This window comes from Gigantopelta aegis, chromosome 9 (assembly GCF_016097555.1).
Source record: "Gigantopelta aegis isolate Gae_Host chromosome 9, Gae_host_genome, whole genome shotgun sequence".
NCBI classification, from domain to species: Eukaryota; Metazoa; Mollusca; class Gastropoda; order Neomphalida; family Peltospiridae; genus Gigantopelta; species Gigantopelta aegis.
In genome coordinates, this window is record NC_054707.1 from 21,509,961 (window position 1) to 21,533,487 (window position 23,527).

At 39.1% G+C, this 23,527-nt stretch overlaps 1 protein-coding gene across 5 annotated transcripts in view; it reads left to right on the plus strand.

Moving 5' to 3' along the window:
* Positions 1-23,527, plus strand: part of LOC121380377 (deoxyribonuclease-1-like 2) — a 79,022-nt gene that overhangs the window by 43,723 nt on the left and 11,772 nt on the right. The window contains exons 7-8 of one of the 5 annotated variants that reach the window (XM_041509166.1): positions 79-163; positions 2,277-2,383. The exons of 2 other annotated variants lie outside the window; for them this stretch is intronic. In XM_041509166.1, coding sequence (XP_041365100.1) covers positions 79-163; positions 2,277-2,327 — 136 coding nt within the window. In that variant the 3' untranslated portion in view covers positions 2,328-2,383. Of the gene's footprint in view, positions 1-78; positions 164-2,276; positions 2,384-16,624; positions 16,760-21,720; positions 21,891-23,527 lie in introns of those variants that run through there. 2 more of the 5 variants (XM_041509165.1, XM_041509164.1) reach the window with 2 other exon arrangements.

Here is a 23,527-nt window from a genome sequence, read left to right on the forward strand (position 1 = left end):
CATTGAATTATTTCGGACTCCTCTATATATATATATACACAGAGATACGATTTTTTTAAAACTGTGATTTCATTTCAGAATCAACGTCCATGGTTCCGAGCTTAATATTACCCAACATGGTATTGACGACTTCGAAACGAACATGGGACTGACAAGTACAGAGGTAAGGCCAAAGAAAATACACTTCTGGTCTCTGGTCAGCGCGCGCGTCGATTTTGACCTCGCGCGTCAACATTTTTTTTTTTTTTTTAATTTCCCGCGGTATGATGTTAATTTTTCCCCGGGCTTTTCTTGCTATAAATAAAACCGCATTTGGAGCCAAAATGTCATCCCGCATGAACTAGACGTGTATTCTGATTTCAGTTTAAATATGCCCCTTATTTCGGTATCAAATATGCAGGAATTCTGGAACTTTGGTCTGACCCAGAGACCGACTCTTTTTATTATTATTATTATTATTTAATATTAATTTTTTTTTGGGGGGGGGGAGGGGGGGGGAGGGGGCTAATGGATATCATTATAACAGAGGTAGCATACATGATTTATCAGTCGTGCTAGAATGATGCATTCTGGCATATTAAATTAATATGTGACCGTCTCTCCGACAAAGAAAGACATGTTTTATTTAACGACGCACTCAACACATTTTATTTACGGTTATATGGCGTCAGATATATAGTTAAGGACCACATAGATTTTGAGAGGAAACCCGCTGTCGCCACTTCATGGGCTACTCTTTCCGATTAGCAACAAGGGATCTTTTATTTGCGCTTCCCACAGGCAGGATAGCACAAACCATGGCCTTTGCGGAACCATTTATGGATCACTGGTCGGTGCAAGTGGTTTACACCTACCCATTGAGCCTTGCGGAGCACTCACTCAGGATTTGAAGTCGGTATCTGGATTAAAAATTCCATGCCTCGACTGGAATCCGAACCCAGTGCCTACCAGCCTGTTGACCGATGGCCTAACCACGACGCCACCGAGGCCGGTGTCTCTCCAACAAAGTCGTATGGCCAATTTCATCGGTACTGGTAGAAGAGCTTAAAAAGGAAATCTCGAAATATTTGTGGGCAGAAATAACACTTGAAGAAATAGAGAAATGTAATTTAAACTAGAGAAATTAGCTATGGGCTGTAGAAAAAGAAAAATGGCGAGCCAAATGACGATCGGTTTTTAAATGTACAGTAGATGTTGAAGAGGTTCTTATTGGCATAGCCTTTACCAGCAGGGATTCTAGAATTAAAAAAAAATTCACTTGCTATGGGGTCAGTGGATTTGAATATTCACTGGCCATGGTGAAAAATTCACTTGTCTAATTTTAACTTGATAAAACCAACAAAAAAACCCCCAGTAAATTAAAAGTATTTACCACTGCATTTTAGTGGACAATTGGGTTGACGATTTCATAATAGGAATTGGCGCTAATTACTAGGCAATTAAAACTATTTTTTCGGCTATCACAGCTTTTTTACCGTTAAATTACACATGGCATAAAATGTCTGTCTCAAATTATGTTTTTTGTTTGTTTATTTTGTTTAACGACATCCCTAGAGTATATGGATTTATTAATCATCGGCTGTTAGATGTCAAACATTTGGTAATTCTGACATATAGTCCTAGAAAGGAAACCCGCTACAGTTTTTCATTAGTAGCAAGGGATCTTTTATATGCAGTATCCCATAGACAGGATAAAACATACCACAGCCTTTGATATACCAGTCGTGGTGCACTGGCCGGAACGAGAAATAGCCTGATGGGCCCACAGACAGGGATCGATCCTAGACAGACTGCGCATCAAGCGAGCGCTTTACGACTGGGCGACTTCCCCCTTCTGTCTGAAATGTAATATATTGCTGATTCTACTAGTTTTTGTAGTACCTCAATATGGAACCACGGGCACTTGACGTTATAATCTCGTGCTCAGTCGACAGAGCACTCATCGGAGTTGCTTGGGTCTCGGGGTCGAAAATCCTTGGTAGACCCCTAGTCTGTTTGAGTTTTCCCGTCCCGACGACTTGTATATCAAAGCCCAGGGTATGCATTATCATGTCTGTGGAAAAGTGCATATTATAGCCTAAAATATCCCTTGTTGCTAATGGACAAATGTAACAGGTTTCCTCTGAAGACTACGAGTCAAAAATTACCAAATATTTGACACCCAGTAGCCGATGATTAATGAATCAGTGTGTTTTAGTGGTGTCGTTTGAACAAAGTATATTTATAACGTTTTAACATTTTGTCTTAAAGAATTTGTTTTATTTATTTTTTCCTAGGCTTATCAAGTCAGCGACCACTTCCCAGTTGAGTTCAGTATCGACGTATAGAAGTCAGTGCAAACAGTCAAATAGGACTGAACATTTTATTAAAGGCATTGAATGATCGGTAGTCTTGTCTTCTTTTAATTGCTGTCGATTTATATGCACTTCTAGTAGTTAAGAAAGAACTGTAAGTCAGAAACATCACACAATGGCGTTCTCACTGCATCTCAGGATATTCCATTTAGAATATTTATTTATTTATCTTAATTTATTAATTTATTTATTTATTATTACATTATTTTTAATTTTAGTATTTTTTTTTTTAAATTCCCTCTACAGATATGTAATAGTTTGTACATCGGTTTACTGGTAAATAAAATAATAAAACAATTCATTTTCTATGCATAAGATGAAATTCTGAAAAACTAGTCTCTTTTTTTTCGGGCGGAGGGGGTCATTTTATTTTATTAATATGCATGTAAGACAACACATCTTAGCCATTCCTTCGCTAAAATACGGACATAATGGTTGCGTTGGGGAATATGTGTCATGTATATCGATGACGTTATTCTATTATTCGTTACGTCACAGGAAAAAGATGTCAGGTGTAAATCAGGTAAGGTCTCACTACACAGATGTCATCTGCCATTGAAATTCATGTTAAATAGCCCAACTTCAAACGAAGATTGCCAATAGAACGGGTTCTCATTGGCTCTAACAACATACACCATTGCGAACATACATTATATTAGCATTTATTTTCACTCCAAAATTGAAAACATTTCCGTCTCAGTTTTTTGCTAAAGAACGCATCTGGCTGTAATACCGGTCCGAACAGGTGGTTCATTAACCGATTCACTCCGGCTGTCTCTTGCGCTATACACCCATGTCCCAAAAGGTCGATGCTCAATATTACAAAATAACATGGGCAAAATACAGCCACAAAGCGTACAATTAAATATACATATTGTTTTAATTCTTCACCATTTCCTAGAAGTGAATATGTGAACCATAACATGTGTCACAATTAGGAACTATAGTGGACTGTAGTGAGACCTTAAAGGCTAGTGACAGATTTTGTCAAACTTGGTTTGAAGTCAATTTGATAATTTGGGCCATTTACACCATGAAAAGCTATACTAGACCAGTGTAACTTATGAACTCTAAACAATACACCAAAAGATAGATGCACCATACCTTCCAATAAAATTTCATATCACATTTTTACTCCTTGGTCATCCACACAACAGATGGCCATCAACCAAACAGCCACTATATGGTAATGTATGACTTTGTTGGTAGTTCTGATATAGGGAACATACAAAGAAGCTAATTATCTAGTTAGTTCATTAAAAATATTAGTTTTCATCAATTGTTGCTATGGGCAACAATTGTTTCATAGTGAAGTGTTGAAATCCTGGGTTTTTTCCTGTATATTTCAGCATGAAGCTCCACACATTATTAATGGCAGATACAAATTCTACTTTTATAGTAGCATACTATGTTATATATTCACAATACCATCAAAACTGTTTGTCGCTATGACTGTACATTCGAAAAAATTCATTATGCACAAAATCACAGAAATTAGGGTGAATTTGGATATTGACCTTGTGACCTTGAATTTTGACCTTTTACAATGAGAAACTCAGTGTTAGACACTCAGATCAATTTATATATTACATGTAAGAACACTAGAATATAGATTTTGACACACACACCCCTAAAAAAAAAAAAAAAAAAATACAAATAAATAAATAAAATGGACATGTTTGCAATATTTACCCAAATAGGGCTCCCATAAGCTTGGCTCAAATCTACATCGATGAAATTACCTTTTATAAGGATGCTACACTAGTACATTTTCATTTTGGCTTGCTAAACGTATTATGGTCTCACTACACAGATGTCATCTGCCATTGAAACCCATGTTAAATTGCCCAACTTCAAACGAAGATTGCCAATAGAACGGGTTCTCATTGGTACTAACAACATACTCCATTGCGAACATACATTATATAAGCATTTATTTTCACTCCAAAATTGAGAACATTTCCGTCTCAGTTGTTTGCTATATGACCGCATCTGGCTGTAATACCGGTCCGAACAGGTGGTTCATTAACCGATTCACTCCGGCTGTCTCTTGCGCTATACACCCATGTCCCAAAAGGTCGATGCTCAATATTACAAAATAACATGGGCAAAATACAGCCATAACTCGTACAATTAAACATACATATTGCTTTAATTCTTCACCATTTCCTAGAAGTGAATATGTGAACCATAACATGTGTCACAATTAGGAACTCTCACCTGGAAGTGATCTGTGTAGTGAGACCTAAGTGATTAGTACAGCGCTAGCTTAATGCGCGGTCGGTCTAGGACCTATTTGTCGTTCCAGACAGTACTCAACGACTGGTATATCAAAGGCCGTGGTATGTGTTATCATGTCTGTGGAATGGTGCATATAAAAAAATCCCTTGCTACTAATGGAAAACGTAGCGAATTTTCTAAGTCTATATGTACATTTGACATCCAATAGCCGATAAATCAATGTGCTCCAGTGGTGTCACTAAACAAAACAAACTTTATCATTTCATGTATTCGGGCGGGGCGTAGCCTAGAGGTAAAGCGGTCGCCTGACGCGCTGTCGTTTTAGGATCGATCCCCGGTGAACCCATAGGCCATTTCTCGCTCCATCCAGTATACCAAAGCCCGTGGTGTGTGTTATCCTGTCGGTGGGCTCGTGAATATAAAAGATCCTTTGCTGCATTAGGAAAAATGTAGCGGTTTTTCTCTGATGACTACGTGTCAGAATTACCAAATGTTTGACATCCAATAGCCGATGGTAAATAAATCAATGTGATCCAGTGGTGTCGTTAAGCAAAACAAAACAAACAAACACACAAACAAACATACTGTATAGTGAGACCACAAATGGGTGCAGTATCATCAGTAGTTGGTTCATATCAAAGTGTTAATCCATCGCGTTACACATATTTCGCGTAATTACAATCCAGTCATACACTCAGAATATTCACTAATGTGTGCTTCTTTAACTCCTGACACAACCTAGATTAAAGGGACATACCCTAGTTTTTAAACACTAAGGCATATTTTTGACTATTATAGCCGTTTTTCATAACTGAAATCATACTTTACTTAGATTTTATGGTTTAGATTATCAATTTCCGTACATTCGAAGTGTTGTTGGTCATCCTGGTGTTTTTAATATCACAAAACGCATTTCTCATATTTTTAAAAACGCACGTGCGTCTGAGAAATAACAGTTATGGAGTCTAGTTTTAGTCTAGTTTTAGAGAGTATTTCACCATTTCAAAGACACAGACTCGTGTTTCACTCAGTTGTGACTTTATTCAAATGTGCTACAGGTTTGTAGATTAATTAAACTTGGTGTTGATGTTCACGGGTTGAAACTAGGGTATATCCCTTTAATTTTAGTTTTCTTGTATACTTTGGGCCAAAGGACTTACTACCACAGCCGTTCGGGTTCTGGTTGGAGTTTGTAACCGGCCTCGGTGGCGTCGTGGTTAAGCCATCGGACATAAGGCTGGTAGGTACAGGGTTCGCAGCTCGGTACCGGCTCCCACCTATAGCGAGGTTTAACGATCCAATGGGTAGGTGTAAGACCACTACACCCTCTTCTCTCTCACTAACCATTAATACTTAACAACTAACCCACTGTCTTGGAAACAGACAGCCCAGATAGATGAGGTGTGTGTGCCCAGGACAGCATGCTTAAACCTTAATTGGATATAAGCACCAAAATAAGTTGAAGTGAATGAAATGGAGTTTGTAGGTTTTTAATTAGTACCGGTTGATGGAACACTCATGCGCGCTACCCTATATTGCCAATCTGATTAAAATTAGCTCTACTGGTCTACCAGTAGATCTTACAGCATTGCGTGGACTCCCATGTCCAGGTGAAATTTCATCTATAAATAACAATTTAAATATCGACAAATTACACTTCGCCTTTTATAGCGTTATTTGGAAGCATACAAATTCTAAAAATATCGGGCGAGACTATTTATGCAATAGGCGAACTTGTTGGTCTATTTCAACATTAAAAAACAGAGGGAAAAGTGCAGTAATAAACTGTGTATACTAGTAAAACAGATTTTATGGCTATACCATCACGGGGTTGCTTTGTTTTCGTCTTGAAACGAATTGTATGTAAAATTTTATATTCAAATTATTATTAGTTTCCGGCATACTTCGTAATTCACCTGAATCATTGCGTATACCCTCGGCATAATCCCGAATGTTTTCAAATTCTTTTTAAATCACTGGCATGATTTTGCCACTCCGATTTCAACTCGCTATGAAGCAAGACGTTGCTGTTTGTGTTCTCGAGCTACCCCATAGCTAGTTACGGCGTGCTGCGTGAGTATCGAGTCGCGTACACTGTGTCACGGGCGACCGTGACCTTAGTGTACTGCGATCTCGATACCCCGAAGAGGAAGAGAAGAGGATATGGAAAGAGGAGACGTGCGCCAGGGGCGACACAGGGGGAAACAAACCTGGCGGCTCAACCGCCAGCGGCGGTTCCATCTGCGTCGTCGCTCCCTTCATCTACTCAGCGGGAGGGGACCAGTTTGCCACAGGCAGACAAGTCGACGGACGCGACCAACGGGATACTGGGCACTGCCATGTACCAGTCACCACCGCAACGGCCCACTTCTACTCCCAAGCCCCCTCCAGTGAAGCGGTTAACCTTACCTACCGCTCCCGTTGAGTCGGCAATGGATACAGTTGTTGCCGCGGCTGCTAAGCGGAAAGCCGTCACACCACTAGACGACCACCCTGCTAAGTCGAAGCCGCCTGCTCAACAATCCCCCCGCCTGCTGCAGCGGAGGACGTAGACCCGTGGGAGTTGGCCTTGGGGAAACTCAAGAGACAATTCCGGGACTACGTCCAAGGGGATACAACAGACACGAAGAAGTTGAGAGGCCGGTACAGCAACCAGAAATGGAAGCCACTGCCGGATGGAACTCACTACCAGCTGCACACCTTACGGTTCAACGACGCGACGGGACTTATCGTGACACACCGGCGCCAGCAGATCTTCAGACAAGCGATTCTTCTACATCAGATGGACAGCCCAACTATCCACCGAATCGTGAAGACGATCTGCGGCGCCGGTTACAACATCGTCATCCAGGATTTGCTCGGCAGGAAGCACCTGATCACGTCACTGACTGCTGGGCCGGTTCTCAACTCTCCGTAGGCGTCAACCTCTCTTAAGACAGGCACCTCCTGTTTTGGGCTTAGCTGGACTTAAAACATTTCGGCTGAAGTTCAAAATTTTATGTTTATTTTTTTTGTAAACAGTCCGACGCAGTTTATTTTGGCAGCCCGTTTAAATTGCTCAAATCACCTTAAAACCTTTTCGGTCGAGCACTCTAATTTTATTGTTTGGACTTAAATTTTTGTAGCTCATTTTCCTTTCGGTCTTTGACCTAACTACTAAATTCGTATTCCAAATTCCGCCCACCTCAAACTTAACCCCCCCCCCCCACCACCCCCCACCCCCCGGCTAGGACTTTAAACTTTTATTTAGATATTCGTTCAAAATTTTATGTCGAAATTACTTCTTTATAAAAAATAGTATTAAATAGTCCGATCCTCTCTTCTTTCTATTTATTTTTGGACTGTCCTTCAAAAATGCTCCAAATTATATAAATATTCGGCCGAGCAGTCAATTATTTTTATTTTTGGCTTGTAATTTTTTTTTTTTTTTTTCTATATTTTTTCTATATTTTTTCAAAATTCTGTCCATTTTCACCCCCCCCCCCCCCCTCTTTAAACTAGTTATCTATCTATCTAATTTCTTTTTGACCGCCCAATCTAATCTAGCGACCAAATTTAATGAGTATAATGTTTTTTATTAATTATATTAATTAGAGATGCGCATCAAAATTTTAAAGGCCCACTATTTAATTTTTGGATGTAAATTTCAAAATTGTCCCCTTGATTTTTTCTGTCCCGGAACAAGTCACTGGCTATCCAGAGACAGGCCCCGGGACGGACATGCTCGAAACTCTAGTGGTATATGAGCATGTAAAAATTATTCGCTCTCGCACTCGCATGATTTTGCAAGCAAGGTTTTGATTGGTCGAATAAAAGATCAACTGGACATGAGCTCCAACGGGGTGCTGTTAGATCCACAGGTAATAGTAATTAACCAGTGGAGATAATTTTAATTAGATTGCTATATTGCCTGGTAGTAATCAAACACCTAGGAACTACAGTTACAGTAGAATAATGACTTCAAAGGGAAGTCTATACAAATACTTGTTAAATAATTTCATATTACAAGATTATCTTAGAAAACCATTGGACAATCGTCATTTGAAAGAAAATCAGAATATGTGCACATAAATTAAATATAGAATTTGGCAGGCATAGAAATATTGAAAGATCACTGAGAAAATGTACACTATGTGACAAAAATGAAATAGAAGACGAGTATCATTTTATCCTCCAGTGGCCACGATATAATGATTTAAGAATGAAATTCATTAAAACATATTACTATAGACGTCCAAGCGTTTTTAAACTTACCCAGCTATTAGCGTCTGACAATGCTAAAGAACTTAATAATCTCGGAAAATATTTTAGAGCAAATGCCGTTAGAGATCAGCTATTGGAGCAAATTGGTTAATATTAACATTACTTCTGTTACATGTATATTAAGCCAATAATACATGTATCTCTCAATATACTTAATAATGACATATGTATTAAGGGCGAGACGTAGCTGAGTGGTCGGTTTAGGATCGATCCCCGTCAGTGGGCCCATTGGGCTATTTCTTGCTCCAGCCAGTGCAACACGACTGGCACATCAAAGGTTGTGGCATGTGCTCTCCTGTCTATGGGACGGTGCATATAAATGATCCCTTGCTGCTAATCGAAAAGAGTAGCCCATGAAGTGGCGACAGCGGCTTTCCTCCCTCAATATCTGTGTGGTCCTTAACTATATGTCTGACGCCATATAACCGTAAATACAATGTGTTGAGTGCGTCTTTAAGTAAAACATGTCTTTCTTTCTCTCAATATTTGTGTGGTTCTTAACCATAATTGTCTGATGTCATATAACCGTAAATAAAATGTGTTGAGTGCGTCGTTAAATAAAACATTTCCTTCCTTCAAACACCTAGGAACTCCAACCAAGATCCGGACGCCCGTGATGACTATTGAATAAAGTCTGTCTGTCTGTCTGTCTGTCTCTTTCTGAAGGCTATTGTTTTATTTTGCAGGACACTTCTGAAGACAAGGATGATCAGTAACTGTATTACACTAGTTAGATATTGAGTGATTGCTATGACATGAGCAATATCTTACACTGGTGTGTAATAAATATATTTATTACACACCAGTGTAAGATATTGGTCATGTCATAACAATCACTCAGTATCTAACTAGTGTAATACTGGCGTGACGTGAGCGTGACGTAGATCGCTTGCTGACCCAATTCGTAGAAAAATAACGTGTAGTAGGTCTCGACGTCTGCTTACTTCTGCCTTGTAGCTTGTTTGCAGTTGGTTTGTGATAAATAAAATACTAAACTAGCTTGCCTGTCATACCAATTTTATGAAACTCGTGAACCTGTTCACTCATTTCATAATAATGGTATGACAGGCAAGCTCGTTTAGTATATATATATATATATATATATATATATATATATATATATATATATATATATGTACAAAGGTGTAACGGTATGTACTAATCCATGTGGGTGGGTGTCGGTACAGTGTAATCTATACACTGAGGAAAAGCTGGAAGTACTGAAAGCTATAGGGACTGGCAACTGGCAACTCATTTTGCGTGCCCCTATCCACTAAGGTTCAGGCACGCCCACCCCGGATTCAGCCTCTGACTTCGCCAGTGACCGACTCCGGGGCGGGGGGGGGGGGGGGGGGAGTGTGTAAGAGAGATGAAGGTGACAATTTTTAATAGTGTGGTAGGACCACTTAAAAACGGGATCACAAAATTAAAATAATTTGGGGTCTATCATTAAATATGTTTATTTATTATATTAATATAATAGCACCATAATTAGAATTAAACCTATAACATTCTATTATTTTATAATATAATTAGTAGGTGCACAATTATAATTAAATTTTCAATCGGGCAGTTCAAAAGTAATATATACTATACTTATATATTTAATAATAATATTTATACATATATATATATTATATATATATATATTTTTTTATTTTATTTTATTATTTAACTTTAGCCCTAGAGGAAAAAGGATTCGCAAAGGGGGGAACCCAGCGTCACCGAGCAGTCCGGCGCTCCAACAGGCGGGGGCCCAATAAGGTAAATCCGGATTTCCATGGGGGGGCGTTCCGGGGGTGGGGGGAGGCCTCCTAACAGGCATCCCTACCGGCCCAAACCGCCAACGCACTATCGCACCCAAATATGCACCCTACCACGGCGTCCCCCCCCCCCATCCCGTCCCCCCCAGGTTATCCATAGAACACAGATGGGCCGTAATTAGATGGGATGAATGGTATGAATATAATGATATATGAGAATAAACCCGCGAGCCGCCGTCTGGTGTGGTTGTGAAACGTATAAGATGTCGTTGTTGTTGTTGGTTAACAAGTGGATTGATCCAGTTCTTGGAGTGAGGTGCCCTCGCCGTTCTCCTCAAGCATTCGTGAGCTCTACACCCAAAAGATCTGTTGTTAATAAAACGTTCAATAAATGCAAACATAGGCCCTCTAATGCCCATGTTATACACTTTAATTAGTAGCCCGTGTCGCCAAACCATATCATAAGCCTTTTCCAGATCAACAAATATTCCGACCACTTTGTCGCCATGACTTAAAGCATTTGCAATTTCAGATTGGAGTCGAAAAAGGTGGTCGGCAGTAGAGTGGTTTTTTCTGAAGCCACTCTGATATATGGTCAAAAGATGATTACTTTCTAAATAATAGCTGAGTCTGGAATTAACCATGGCCTCCATGGTTTTGCAAACACTGGATGTTAGTGAGATGGGACGGTAGTTAGATGGGTTAGTTAAATCTTTCCCTTTCTAGGGGAGGCTGACAACCTCAGCATGTTTCCATGCTAAGGGGAGATAACCCTGTTTCCAGGCTTTATTATAAAGTTCCAGGAAAAGTCTGAGGGTAGCTTCAGGCATATTTTGGAAAAAGAGATAGCTGAATTTATCCGGCCCAGGGGCGGTACCCTTCCTGTGAGCAAAAGCCTCAGTCATCTCCTGGAGGGAAAATGGAATGTTATAATCTATATTATGTTTAGAAAATTTGGCATCCAGGGGGACTTTATAGTTTTTTTCTATATTTTGTTTTATATTAGAAATTTTTTGTGGAAAGTTACCATTACTTGAATTTTCTTGAAAGGTTTGTCCAAATATTGTAGCTTTTTGTTGATTAGTGGTGTAGAGTTTATTAGCTTTTAATAAGAAAGATTTAGCAAGAGTTTTTCCCTGAATGCGTTTTATTTTTGCCCATACTTCTGTAACCCTAGATTGACTATTTAATGATGAGCAAAATTTATTCCATGAGTCTTTTTTAAGTCTAAACAATTCTTGTGTAACTTTAAATTTACTTTCTTTAAATTTACCTAAATTATCCAGAGTTTTATCACTCTGGTATTTCTTACGCATTTTATTTCTGTGTTTAATAATATTAGCTAGATTATTATTCCACCAAGGTACTGAATTATATCTGACTTTAGCGTTTGATATTTGAATAGTTTTATTTGCTATTATTGTAATCTTATCAATCAAATTTTTATTAAATTTATCTATATTATTACTTCTAATATCCTCCGGCCTAAGATTCAAGCATAGCTGATAGAAACTTGGCCAATCTGCTTTATTAAAATTCCATTTTTCTTTAGCTTTAGGTATTTCCCTCCATGTCCCATTTAAGTTATAATATCTAATAATAGGGAGGTGGTCACTATTAAAATCGTTAATGACCTGCCACTCACATTTGGACGCCATCTCCTCAGACCATAGTGAGGTCTAGCCAGGTCCAGGAATGGTAGGAGTCAGAAAAAAAGGTTGGAGACCCGTCATTTAAACAAACAGCTTTAACAGTTTCTATAAATTGTTCAATAATAAGCCCCTGTTTATCGTTAGTATTAGATCCCCATAAAGAGTTGCGGCAGTTAAAGTCTCCTAGAATAATTAACTTGTTTATTTGTGTTTTAGAAATGGAATCCAAATAGTTATTTATAGTAAGTTTATTGTGTTGGCTGCCTGGGTGAACATAAAAATTATAAATGTCTATATTCTCGACTCCGCCATACACTGTAGTGCCCAAGACCTCAATATTGTTTTTGGTCTCATTGAGCGGGATGCGGGAGTAGGACATGTCATTCCTGATGAAAGTAGCTATACCTCCTCTGGTAGAAAAATTATTATTATAGAAAAACCCTAAATACCCCGGAATATTAAAATTACTAAAATATTTTTTATTTTTATTTTTATCTTGATTACCATTATCTAGCCAGGTTTCTCGTATGCAAATAACATCTATGGCCGGTTTAGCATCTACTATATATTTCTTTAATTCGTCTCCATGGTTTAATGATTTAATACCTTTAGCATTCCACTGGAGAATGGCCAAACCTTTAAATTTATCTATTTTGATTTTAGTTTGTTTATTAGCGCTGTTGTTGTTATTGTTAATATTATAACTATTATTTACACTATTGTTATTGTTACTGTTATTGTTAAGTTTAGTTAAATATTTGGGTGTAACTTTATTTCTCTTGTCTCCCATAATTGGTTTGAAGCAGTACTAATTATAAGCTCTATTGGTTTATTTAATCTAGTCTATATTATGATGACTAGGCGTGGAGACAGGAGTTGGTTTGGCCATTCTCGGTGCATACCAGTTAAAGCTATTTGTTAGAACTTTTGGGTCTTTAATAGTAATACCAAGATGGTGCGAAAAGGCTAGACAGGCTGAGTGCGTAGCCATTTTAATGGTTTCCTCTTGTAGATTTCCCTTAATAGGTGCCCCCAGGGAACCGTCCAGAAACAGCCCCGTTAAAACCCGCAGAAGTTGTTCTGCTGTTATGGGCTGATCTGGGCCGTTGTTTATGTTTCTCATTAAGGGGGGGGGGGGGCTTTGTGTAGGCGTTCCCAGCATTAAAATTATTAGTTCTAAGAAGGGGGGGGGGGGGGGTGGGGCGGCTGCCGGTGTGTGTCTTTGACGCTCGACTGGGTTATAAGCCCCCCTTGGCGGGTGGACGGACTCCTCTCTGGGCTTGGAGTTTAATACCCGAATGGCTTCCTGGTGGTGGTGGCACTCCTGGCTATGAGTGTAGTGCTGACCCTTACAGTTGGCACATTTTAATGCATTGGTGCATGGGTTGTCCGTCCCCCGCTTTGGGTGCTTGTCCCCACACCTAAAGCAAACCGGGTCCCCCCTGGAACGACATTTTTTTATGCTGTGTCCCCATCTCTGGCACTGCGCACATTTTATCGGTTTTGGTCTGAACATTAATAATGGATAAGATTGGGACCTGAAGAATATCAGGTCCACACAGTTATTTTTATCTTTTAGAAGCACGTCCCAGTAGCCATTTTTCCAAATTGTAACATTTTTAATATCAAGGTCGGGGTTTTCTTTGATTAAGATATTTTGAAGGTGCACTGCAGACAGCGGTCCGGGTGGCATCCTGACCAACCGTCTGCAAGTGAAGTCTTGTATAGTAGGGTTATTGTTTATGGGGTTTTTTAATTTTTCTTTAGTTGGTTTGGTACCGACCACAGTGAACTGGGGTGGTGCGGTAGGTCCCATACTATGAAGAGGGGCGATCCCAGAACCGCCTTTAGCTGGCTCCACCCCTTTATAGAAGGCCAAGGGTACCTGGGTACCCTTGGGTGGTGGATTGGGAACTGGGGTTTTAGGTGGGAGTGGGGGGTACTCCTCATTAAATGTTGGTTGGTTGTTAGTATATTTTTTTGCTAACTGATCACCCCCGGGGCAGGTTGATTTTAAAACTACTTTCCGTTTCCGGGGAGGGGATTTTTTGATGGGAGAACGCAAAAATTCTGCACAGACTGGGGCCTTGTTTACATTTTCAAACTGCAGACTGCGTTTAGATTTTTGGGTTTTAACTACTGTAAACTCTTTTATGAATTTTGACCGGGAGAGAGTGGCTACTGGGCCAAAGATATCGCACGGCTCGTCCCCCCATACTCCCACCGCAACCGGTTGGGCAGGTTTTTTAGGAGGGGCCGTACAGTCTTTTGGGTTAGAGTTTGGGGTGGGTGAGGCGGGCGCTCTAACACTAGGCTGAATTTTTTGTTGATCGTTTGGAGGTTCGGACTTGTCCGCAGAGGGTAGTTTACTGTCGGGAGGCCTCTCGGCCGTCTCCGAGCCCACTTCGGAAGGAGTCGGAGACCGCCGAGTGGCCTGTGAGTTGGCTTCGGGTTTGTTTGGCGTTAGCATGTTTATGATGATAACTTGTTTAACGTGCCCATATACCACTAGGGTTTCGAACACGCCCATCCCGAGTCCGACCTCCGATAAGATCGGTGACCTGACTCGGGATGGAGGGGGGGGGGGGGGGGGGGGGGGGGGGGGGAGTTGAAAATGGGCAGAATTTTGAAAATAGCAATTAGTAAAAAAGTTAATAGAATAAATTTAAAAAAAAAAGAAAAAAAAAAGAATTGACTGCTCGGCCGAATAATATTTATATAATTTGGAGCATTTTAGAAGGACGGTCCAAAATTAAATAAGAAAAACGAAGGGAGGATCGGACTATTTAATAATGTGCTGTCCTGTCTACGGGATGGTTTCCTCCCTCAATATCAATATACAGATATTAAGGGAGGAAACCATCCCACAGACAGGATAGCACATACCACGGCCTTTGATATACCAGTCGTGGGGCACTGGCTGTGACGAGAAATAGCCCAATGGGCCCACCGACGGGGATCGATCGAGCGAGCGCTGTACCACTGAGCTACGTCCCGCCCTTTCAGTAAGGTACCGTAACAAACTGATTACAATACAACCAATTAATTACTCTCATAACTCGCAATATCAAAGACCATGGTATGTGCTGCCCTGTGTGGTCCTTAACTATATGTCCGACGCCATATAACCGTAAATAAAAACTGTGTTGAGTGCGTCGTTAAATAAAACATTAGAGGTTATATATATATATATATATATATATATATATATATATTGCACTTTGGTCCTACGCTATTACTCAGAGTTTCACGCCCTTCGACGATCTTCAGATAGCTGACACTGGTGAATAGATTGCAGGGTTTTTATGCTGGTGTGACGGCATTTTGAGATGAACTCAGTCCTTTTGTTGAGATTATTTTTGTCTTTTGTTTGTAGGATGGCGAGCTTTTCCTCAATGCACAGATTGCATTGGCCGGAGTTTCGTTTGTACGTGTTCGATTGTTTGATAATTTGCCAGCTTATATATAATCACTGAATCTCTGCCAGGTAAGGAATCTCAGTAAGGTACCGTAACAAACTGATTACAGTACAACCAATTAATTACTCTCATAACTCGTAATAATGCTATTGACATACAGTGTAACAGTTGGTGGAAATCAATTTAGGAGCGGAGCGAATGTGTTTTAACGTGCACACATACCACGAAGGTTTCGCGCACGCCTGTCAAGGGCTTAATCTCTAAGTCCGGGCCAGGAGGGTGGTAAGTTTGAGGTGGACCGAATTTGCAATAGAAATTTAGAAGAATGGTCTGAGTCGAGAGCGCAAGAGATCACGTCTTGTCTCGTCGTTAAGCTGAGCAGAAGTAATCAATTTAATATGTGATATATAGAGGTTATTACCAGAGTTTTTCGGTATCGTCAGTATCATATATTAGGAGTAAAAATTGTATTATGCGAGTCTCTGTTTTTATTTGATGACTATGAATGCAAACGTCAATCATGGAGTGTCACCCAAGTACGTTTGCTTAAATGTCAATAAACCTAGTGCCGAGACCTCGACTAATTTATATCTAATTTGCAGTTATCAAATTCTTAAAGTATGTGATCTGAAAAATATCACATACTTTGATTGCACTGAAAATGTAAGATATTAAAAGAAATCATAACTCCTCCAAATTCAGAATGATGATATAGACATAATAATATTATATTGTGTAAACCTATACCTACAATATTTCGCTTTCAGGGCCGTAGCTAGGATTTTTTGTTGGGGGGGGGGGGGGGGGGGGGAGGGGGCAACTGAGTAGTTAATAGTCTAAAATTCCTTAACCAGTTAAGAAGAGAAGTTTTTATAATGCTTTCCGTATTTTTCTCTGGCACCCCGCTAGCTACGGCCCTGGCTTTACAATGTAATTATACACGCTAGTATATGCAACATATGGAAATATCCCACGCCTAGCACTCTAGTATATAAAAACGTATGTGAACTCTAACACGTGAAGATAGTAACATTCGTTTGTTGAGTGTGCGTCAAAGGTATATACAGGTGAGCATATTTATAACAGCATTTAGTGAATGTAACATTGAACGCGCAACATTTTGGTAATCAAATTCAAATTTCAGTTGGACAACCACAATATATATGCAACATGTGTATGTGTGTATGTGTGCGTGTAGACTGATGGGGTTTTTTACCGAACTAAACGAAAATGTCACAGTTGTGATAAATAACAACGTGTTTTCACATTTCGGTTACTACCAGCTATGTAAGGTTAAACACGAATGACTACGCACGGATTAAGGAAGGAAGGAAGGAAATGTTTTATTTAACGACGCACTCAGCACATTTTATTTACGATTATATGGCGTCGGACATATGGTTAAGGACCACACAGATATTGAGAGAGAAAATCCGCTGTCGCCACTTCATGGGCTACTCTTTTCGATTAGCAGCAAGGGATCTTTTATATGCACCATCTCACAGACAGGATAGTACATACCACGGCCTTTGATATGCCAGTCGTGGTGCACTGGTTGAATAGAGAAATAGCTCAATGGGCCCACCGACGGGGATCGATCCCAGACCGACCGCGCATCGAGCGAGCGCTTTACCACTGGGCTACGTCCCGCCCCTGCTTGGGTTACAACTAATATTCTAAGCAGAATGATAGAAATATATGGTAAACGCAACCAGGCCAGCTTATTTTGACCGGCCTCGGTGGCGTCGTGGTTGAGCCATCGGTCTACAGGCTGGTAGGTACTGGGTTCGGATCCCAGTCGAGGCATGGGACTTTTAATCCAGATACCGACTCCAAACTCTGAGTGAGTGCTCCGCAAGGCTCAGTGGGTAGGTGTAAACCACTTGCACCGACCAGTGATCCATAAATGGTTCAACAAAGGCCATGGTTTGTGCTATCCTGCCTATGGGAAGCGCAAATAAAAGATCCCTTGCTGCTAATCGGAAGAGTAGCCCATATAGTGGCGACAGCGGGTTTCTTCTCAAAATCTGTGTGGTCCTTAATCATAAGTCTGACGCCATATAACCGTAAAATAAAATGTTTTGAGTGCGTCGTTAAATAAAACATTTTCTTTTCTTTCCATCGTTTTTGCTCCAGTGAGAAGATTTATTCCAGTACTGGGGGCAACCGGCCTCGATGGTGTCGTAGTTAAGCCATCGGACATAAGACTGGTTGGTAGAGGGTTCGCATCTCGGTACCGGCTCCCCCCCCCCCCCCCACCACCACCATAGTGAGTTTTAACGACTCAATGGGTAATTGTAAGACCACCTTCTTTCTCTCACTAACAACTAACAACTAAGTAACCCCCTGTCCTGGACAGACAGCCCAGATAGCTGAGGTGTGTGCCCTGGACAGCGTGCTTGAACTTTAATTGGATATAAGCACGAAAATAAGTTGAAATATAAAAAAAGAAAAAAAAAGAAAGAAAAAAAAAAGAACTGGGGGCAGTTGACCTCCATACCTCCAGTCTCGTACACTTATGGTAAAACTAGCGCCATTTTATTTATTTCAAAATTATTTGGAGATAAAATCCAGGACGACCACACAATGAATATAGTGACACTGCCACTGGCATTTAAAAATGTCTTTAAAATTCAAGTGTAATAGTTAAAAATGCTATGTTAGTAGAAAGTATGTTTACAATAGCTACAAACCCAGAACCCCCTCTTTAAGACTAAAATAGTATATACATGTATTGAATTTTCGAATACGTGTTTGGTTAATTTAAAATAAATGAAACATATTCGCCAATTTTTTAATTTAATTCGCATTTGGCGATTTGATTGAAAGCAGATTAAAAGCTGATTTTATAGATACTCGGCTGACCGTGTGTCTGAGCTGTTTGGGTAATAGGATCGAATCCGCTCTGTGGACCCATTCTCTGATTGGGGTTTCTCGCCTTAAAATATGGTGGCCCAAAATATAATAATGGATGTTGGCAACTTATGGTAAGCGAACCACGAGCAATATTTTAATGTGAATACAAATATTAATAATGGCTCGTATGTTATAGTTCTAAAGAAGATCGCCCACATAATATTATTTGGGCGACTAACGCCATGATTTAAAAAAATATTTAAGTTGTCGAGCCAAGAAATATCCTTTACAATACTAACTAGTCTACTAACATCCATCATACATACTTTCTCCCTTATATTGTTAGTATTGTGTGACACTTATTATATTTGACTTTCTGTAAGGCCTAGTTAGAAGAAAGGTAAAATAATTCATGAAATTATAACATGTTACGGGAATGACGCCGTGTAACGGAAATGACATCGCCAATCACGCAAATAACATTTTAATAAAGAGGGGTCTGCTAAGTTTGTTTTCTTTAGTTGTGAATAAAAAATGAACACAAAGATAAACTGGAAATTAATTTAATTATAACTGACTACAGAAAACTACAGCTGAAAAAGATTTCAAGAATACATTCAACTATATAGAATCAATATATATCAGGCATTTATGTTGAACAAAAATACATTGACACACACACATATCGCAATGACTCAAATGTACAGATATTTCTTGCGACACATGTAAATGACAACCATGTTACATACGCATTACCATATGTGTAGTTTTAAGGTACATATTTGTACAATTGATTGTTATTTTTAGTTTTGTTTGTGATATTCCACATGCAATCATCCTAACTCAAGAACACTGCTTCTTTAATAACCCTTCGTAAACAAATCTCTTACATATTCATCACAACGGTAATCAGTCAAATGCCACAAAAAACATGTTCGCGATAATTGTAACATAATATGCATAAAAAAGTAAAGTTTGTTTTATTTAACGACGGCACTAGAGCACATTGATTTTTTTTATCTTATCATCGGATATTGGACGTCAAACATATGGTCATTCTGACACTGTTTTCTAAAGGAAATCCGCTGTCGCCACATTTGCTACTCCTTTACGACAGGCAGCAAGGGATCTTTTATTTGCGGTTCCCACAAACAGGATAGTACAAGCCATCTAAAGGCATCTTTTTGTCACAGGCCTTCAAGGTTCCTATAGTAATGTTATTTTGTTCGATTTGTGTTACCATAAAATATCCTCCATCGTTGGCCAAAAAACCCGATTTCGACCAATTTTAATCAACTCATTAACCTCAAAATCATCATCATCATCATCATCATCAACGTCAACAATTATTCCTGGAAAAGGTAAACCATTATAAAGTACAATACATCGCTTTGAGATCAGGCTTTTGTTAATAACTCGAACTTGCTTCAACGCAGTGACAACTGGTGTAACAAAGACTGTGGTATGTACTATCCTGTCTGTGGAATGGTGCATATAAAAGATCCCTTGCTGCTAATCGAAAAGAGTAGCCCATGAAGTGGCGACATCGGGTTTACCCTTTCAGTATCTGTGTGGTCCTTAACAATATACCTGACACCATATAACCGTAAATAAAATGTGTTGAGTGTGTCGTTAAATACAATATTTCTTTTGTCTTGGTGGATTTTGTGCTGACCTGTTAATGAAAATAAATGTATTTAAACTGTCATAATGGACATTAGTACAAATGTTAGTTAGGTTGCATTCTCTTCAATCACACATTTTGTTTTTAATTGTAGCTTTTATAAAATTCAAAAATATTTTCTGGGAGAAAATGGAACATTTAATGACATCTCTGCACATTTTAAATTTTGGCTATTAAATATTTGATGTAACAAATGGTCTTTTGTACACGTCATCTAGATAGTGTGAGAGGCTACAATTTACTACTCCTACTGAATAGCAGCAATATATGCTTTATTTGACGTTTTCCATAGACCACAGACAGGATAGCACATACCATAGTCATGGGTTACTGGTTGGGACGGGACAAAATCTGACATGTCATCAGAGAGTGATGGATCCTATGACCGTCTACACCTGCATACATGTTTTATTTTCATCAGAAACATTTTTTTTTAGATAATTTAAAGGGACATACCCTAATTTTTAAATACTAAGACATATTTTTTACTATTAGAGCCGGGTTTATTCATAACAGAAATCATACTTTACTTACATTTTATTGTTTAGATTATCCATTTCCGTACATTCGAAATGTTTTTGGTCATCCAATATGATCAACAGAATGAAAAAGATTGACAGAAATAATGTTCCACAGTGATTAATCGACCTTCCTGGAAATTGTCAAAATCGAGAATCACACCCCACGCACGTGTACGGGGCAACTGCGTGATGAATCGGCAAACTATGGAATGTGTTTCGGTGTGTTGATAAACAGACCTGAACGTTCTTTACTAGGATGTCTGTGGTCTAAATCGTATGCTCGTTCTAATAGTTGATATTAACATTAATATTTCAGGTTCCCCTACTTTTTTTGAAGAGTATATATTTTAATTTTCAGTTTTATCTTTATTTGCGTCTATTTTATATCAAGTTGATGAAGGGACACATTATATTCAGAATTTGTAGAATGACCCATGTGGTACTTTTCCTTGACATGTGTTCGCACGAAGGACAGCTTGTTTTGTTTAACGAAACCACTACAGCACATTGATTTATTAATATCGGTTATTGGATGTCAAACATATGGTAATTTTGATGTATAGAGGAAGCCAGCTACATTTTCCTAGTTGTAGCAAGGGATAATTTATATGCGCCATCTCACAGACAGGATAGTACATACCACGGCATTTGATATACCAGTCGTGTTGCACTGGATGGAACTAGAAATAGCCCACCGACGGCGACCGACCGCGTAACAGGCGAGCGCTTCACCAATGATCCACGTCCCGCCCCATATGTTTCTGTGGGGTTTAATTTCGGGAACAGTTAGTTATGAGCTCCCAAAGGCCTTTGAAGTACCAGTCTTGGTGCACTGGCTGGAGCGAGAAATAGCCCAATGGTCGACGGGGATCGATCCCAAACCGACATAGCATCTCAATAAGGGTAAACGATCCCACAAGACATATGCGTTTTGTTTGTTCTTCAGTATACATATCTATACATTCAGTTTTCAGATCTTTTGAAACATCCACCAGCATGATGTGTGTCTTCACTCTGCTGGTTCTATGTTGGAGTTCGGTGTTGGTGGACTCGAGTGTTCGAATTGGAGCCTTCAATATCAAGCATTTCGGCGACTCGAAGATGAGGGATTCAGTTGTAGCTGATCAAATCAAACGGGTTAGACATAAAGGCGGCGACACACGATACGAGTTCTTCGAACAAGAATAGCCAAGAGAATAACCGATTGCACAGGAACCGATTAAATCGTAATATTGGTCTTGTCAGTCGGCTATAATTCTCGTGGCTCTCTTATCGTACGAGGCACTCATATCGTGTGGTGGCGCCTTTATATATCTATGTATCTATCTATCTATCTATCTATATATCTATCTATATATGTATGTATGTATATCTATCTATCTGTCTGTATGTATGTATGTATGTATGTATGTATGTATGTATGTATGTATGTATGTATGTATCTATCTATCTATCTATCTATCTATCTATCTATCTATCTATCTATCTATCTATCTATCTATCTATCTATCTATATATATCAAGCCAGTTCTCCAACAAACAAAATAAAAAGGATGGATGTATTACCTTGAGAGGTTGCTGTCCTCCTATATTGTATAGTGTTTCACGTCTTTTTGACAGATTTTATTATGTAACTGTGTGTGTGTTTGATGGGGTTTTTTCGTTCGGTTTTAAAGTCACCGACCCTATATAGCGACACTTACGTTTTTGTGCAGGATGCCATGGCGAATGGACACACATTATATTTGTCAAACCAAGCAATACGTTGTAAGTACAACGTTAAATGTTACATTACGAGTGATTATTTTGGGGCGGGATTTAGCTCAGTCGTTTGAGTGCTCGCCTGAGGTGCTTGCATCGTAGGATCGAACCACCTCGATGGATCCATTCAACTGATTTTTTTTCTCTCGTTCCAACCAGTGCACCACAACTGGTCAAATGCCGTGGTATGTGCTTTCTTGTCTGTGGGAAAATGTATATAAAAGATCCCATGCTACTAATGGAAAAAAATGTAGCGGGTTCCCTCTCTAAGAGTTACCAAATGTTTGACGTCCAATAGGCAATGATTGATTAATCAATGTGCTCTAGTGGTGTCGTTAAACAAAAAGAAACAAAGTTATGTAGATTACACTTTGTGTGGTTCCACGAATGGCTTCGACAAAGAACCTGTACATTGCCTAATAAACAGGGCCAATACCTTTAACCTTTTCAGTCCTAAGAGTCTTCACTCTATTATCCTATGCTTTGTGTTATGGAAGGCTTGTTCTCAAGTGTGAAAAGGGTTAAGATTAAGTTTCTTCTGTATTGTGTATGGTTTGGCGGTCTGTAAGGTTAAGCGAATTACCTTTTGTTAAATAATACTTGACGTTTGAGTTGTTTATGTAGTACGTCAGAGTGACAGATTCATTGTTGATGTGGCGCATAATCCTGCCACTCAAAGTTTTTATTTTGTAACAGCTGGCTATTAAAGGGACATACCCTAGTTTTTTAAACACTAATGCATTTTTGTTTTTACTACTATAGCCGTTTTTGATAACTGAAATCATACTTTACTTAGATTTTATTGTTTAGATTATCCATTTCCGTACATTCGAAGTGTTTTTGGTCATCTTAGTGTTTTTAATATCACAAAATGCATTTCTCATAATATTAAAAAAACACACACAAAAAACGTGCGTTTGTGAAGTAACAGCTTAGAGTTCAGTTTTAATCTTAGAGGGTATTTCACAATTTTAAAGTCACAGACTCATATTTCATTTAATTGTAACTTTTTC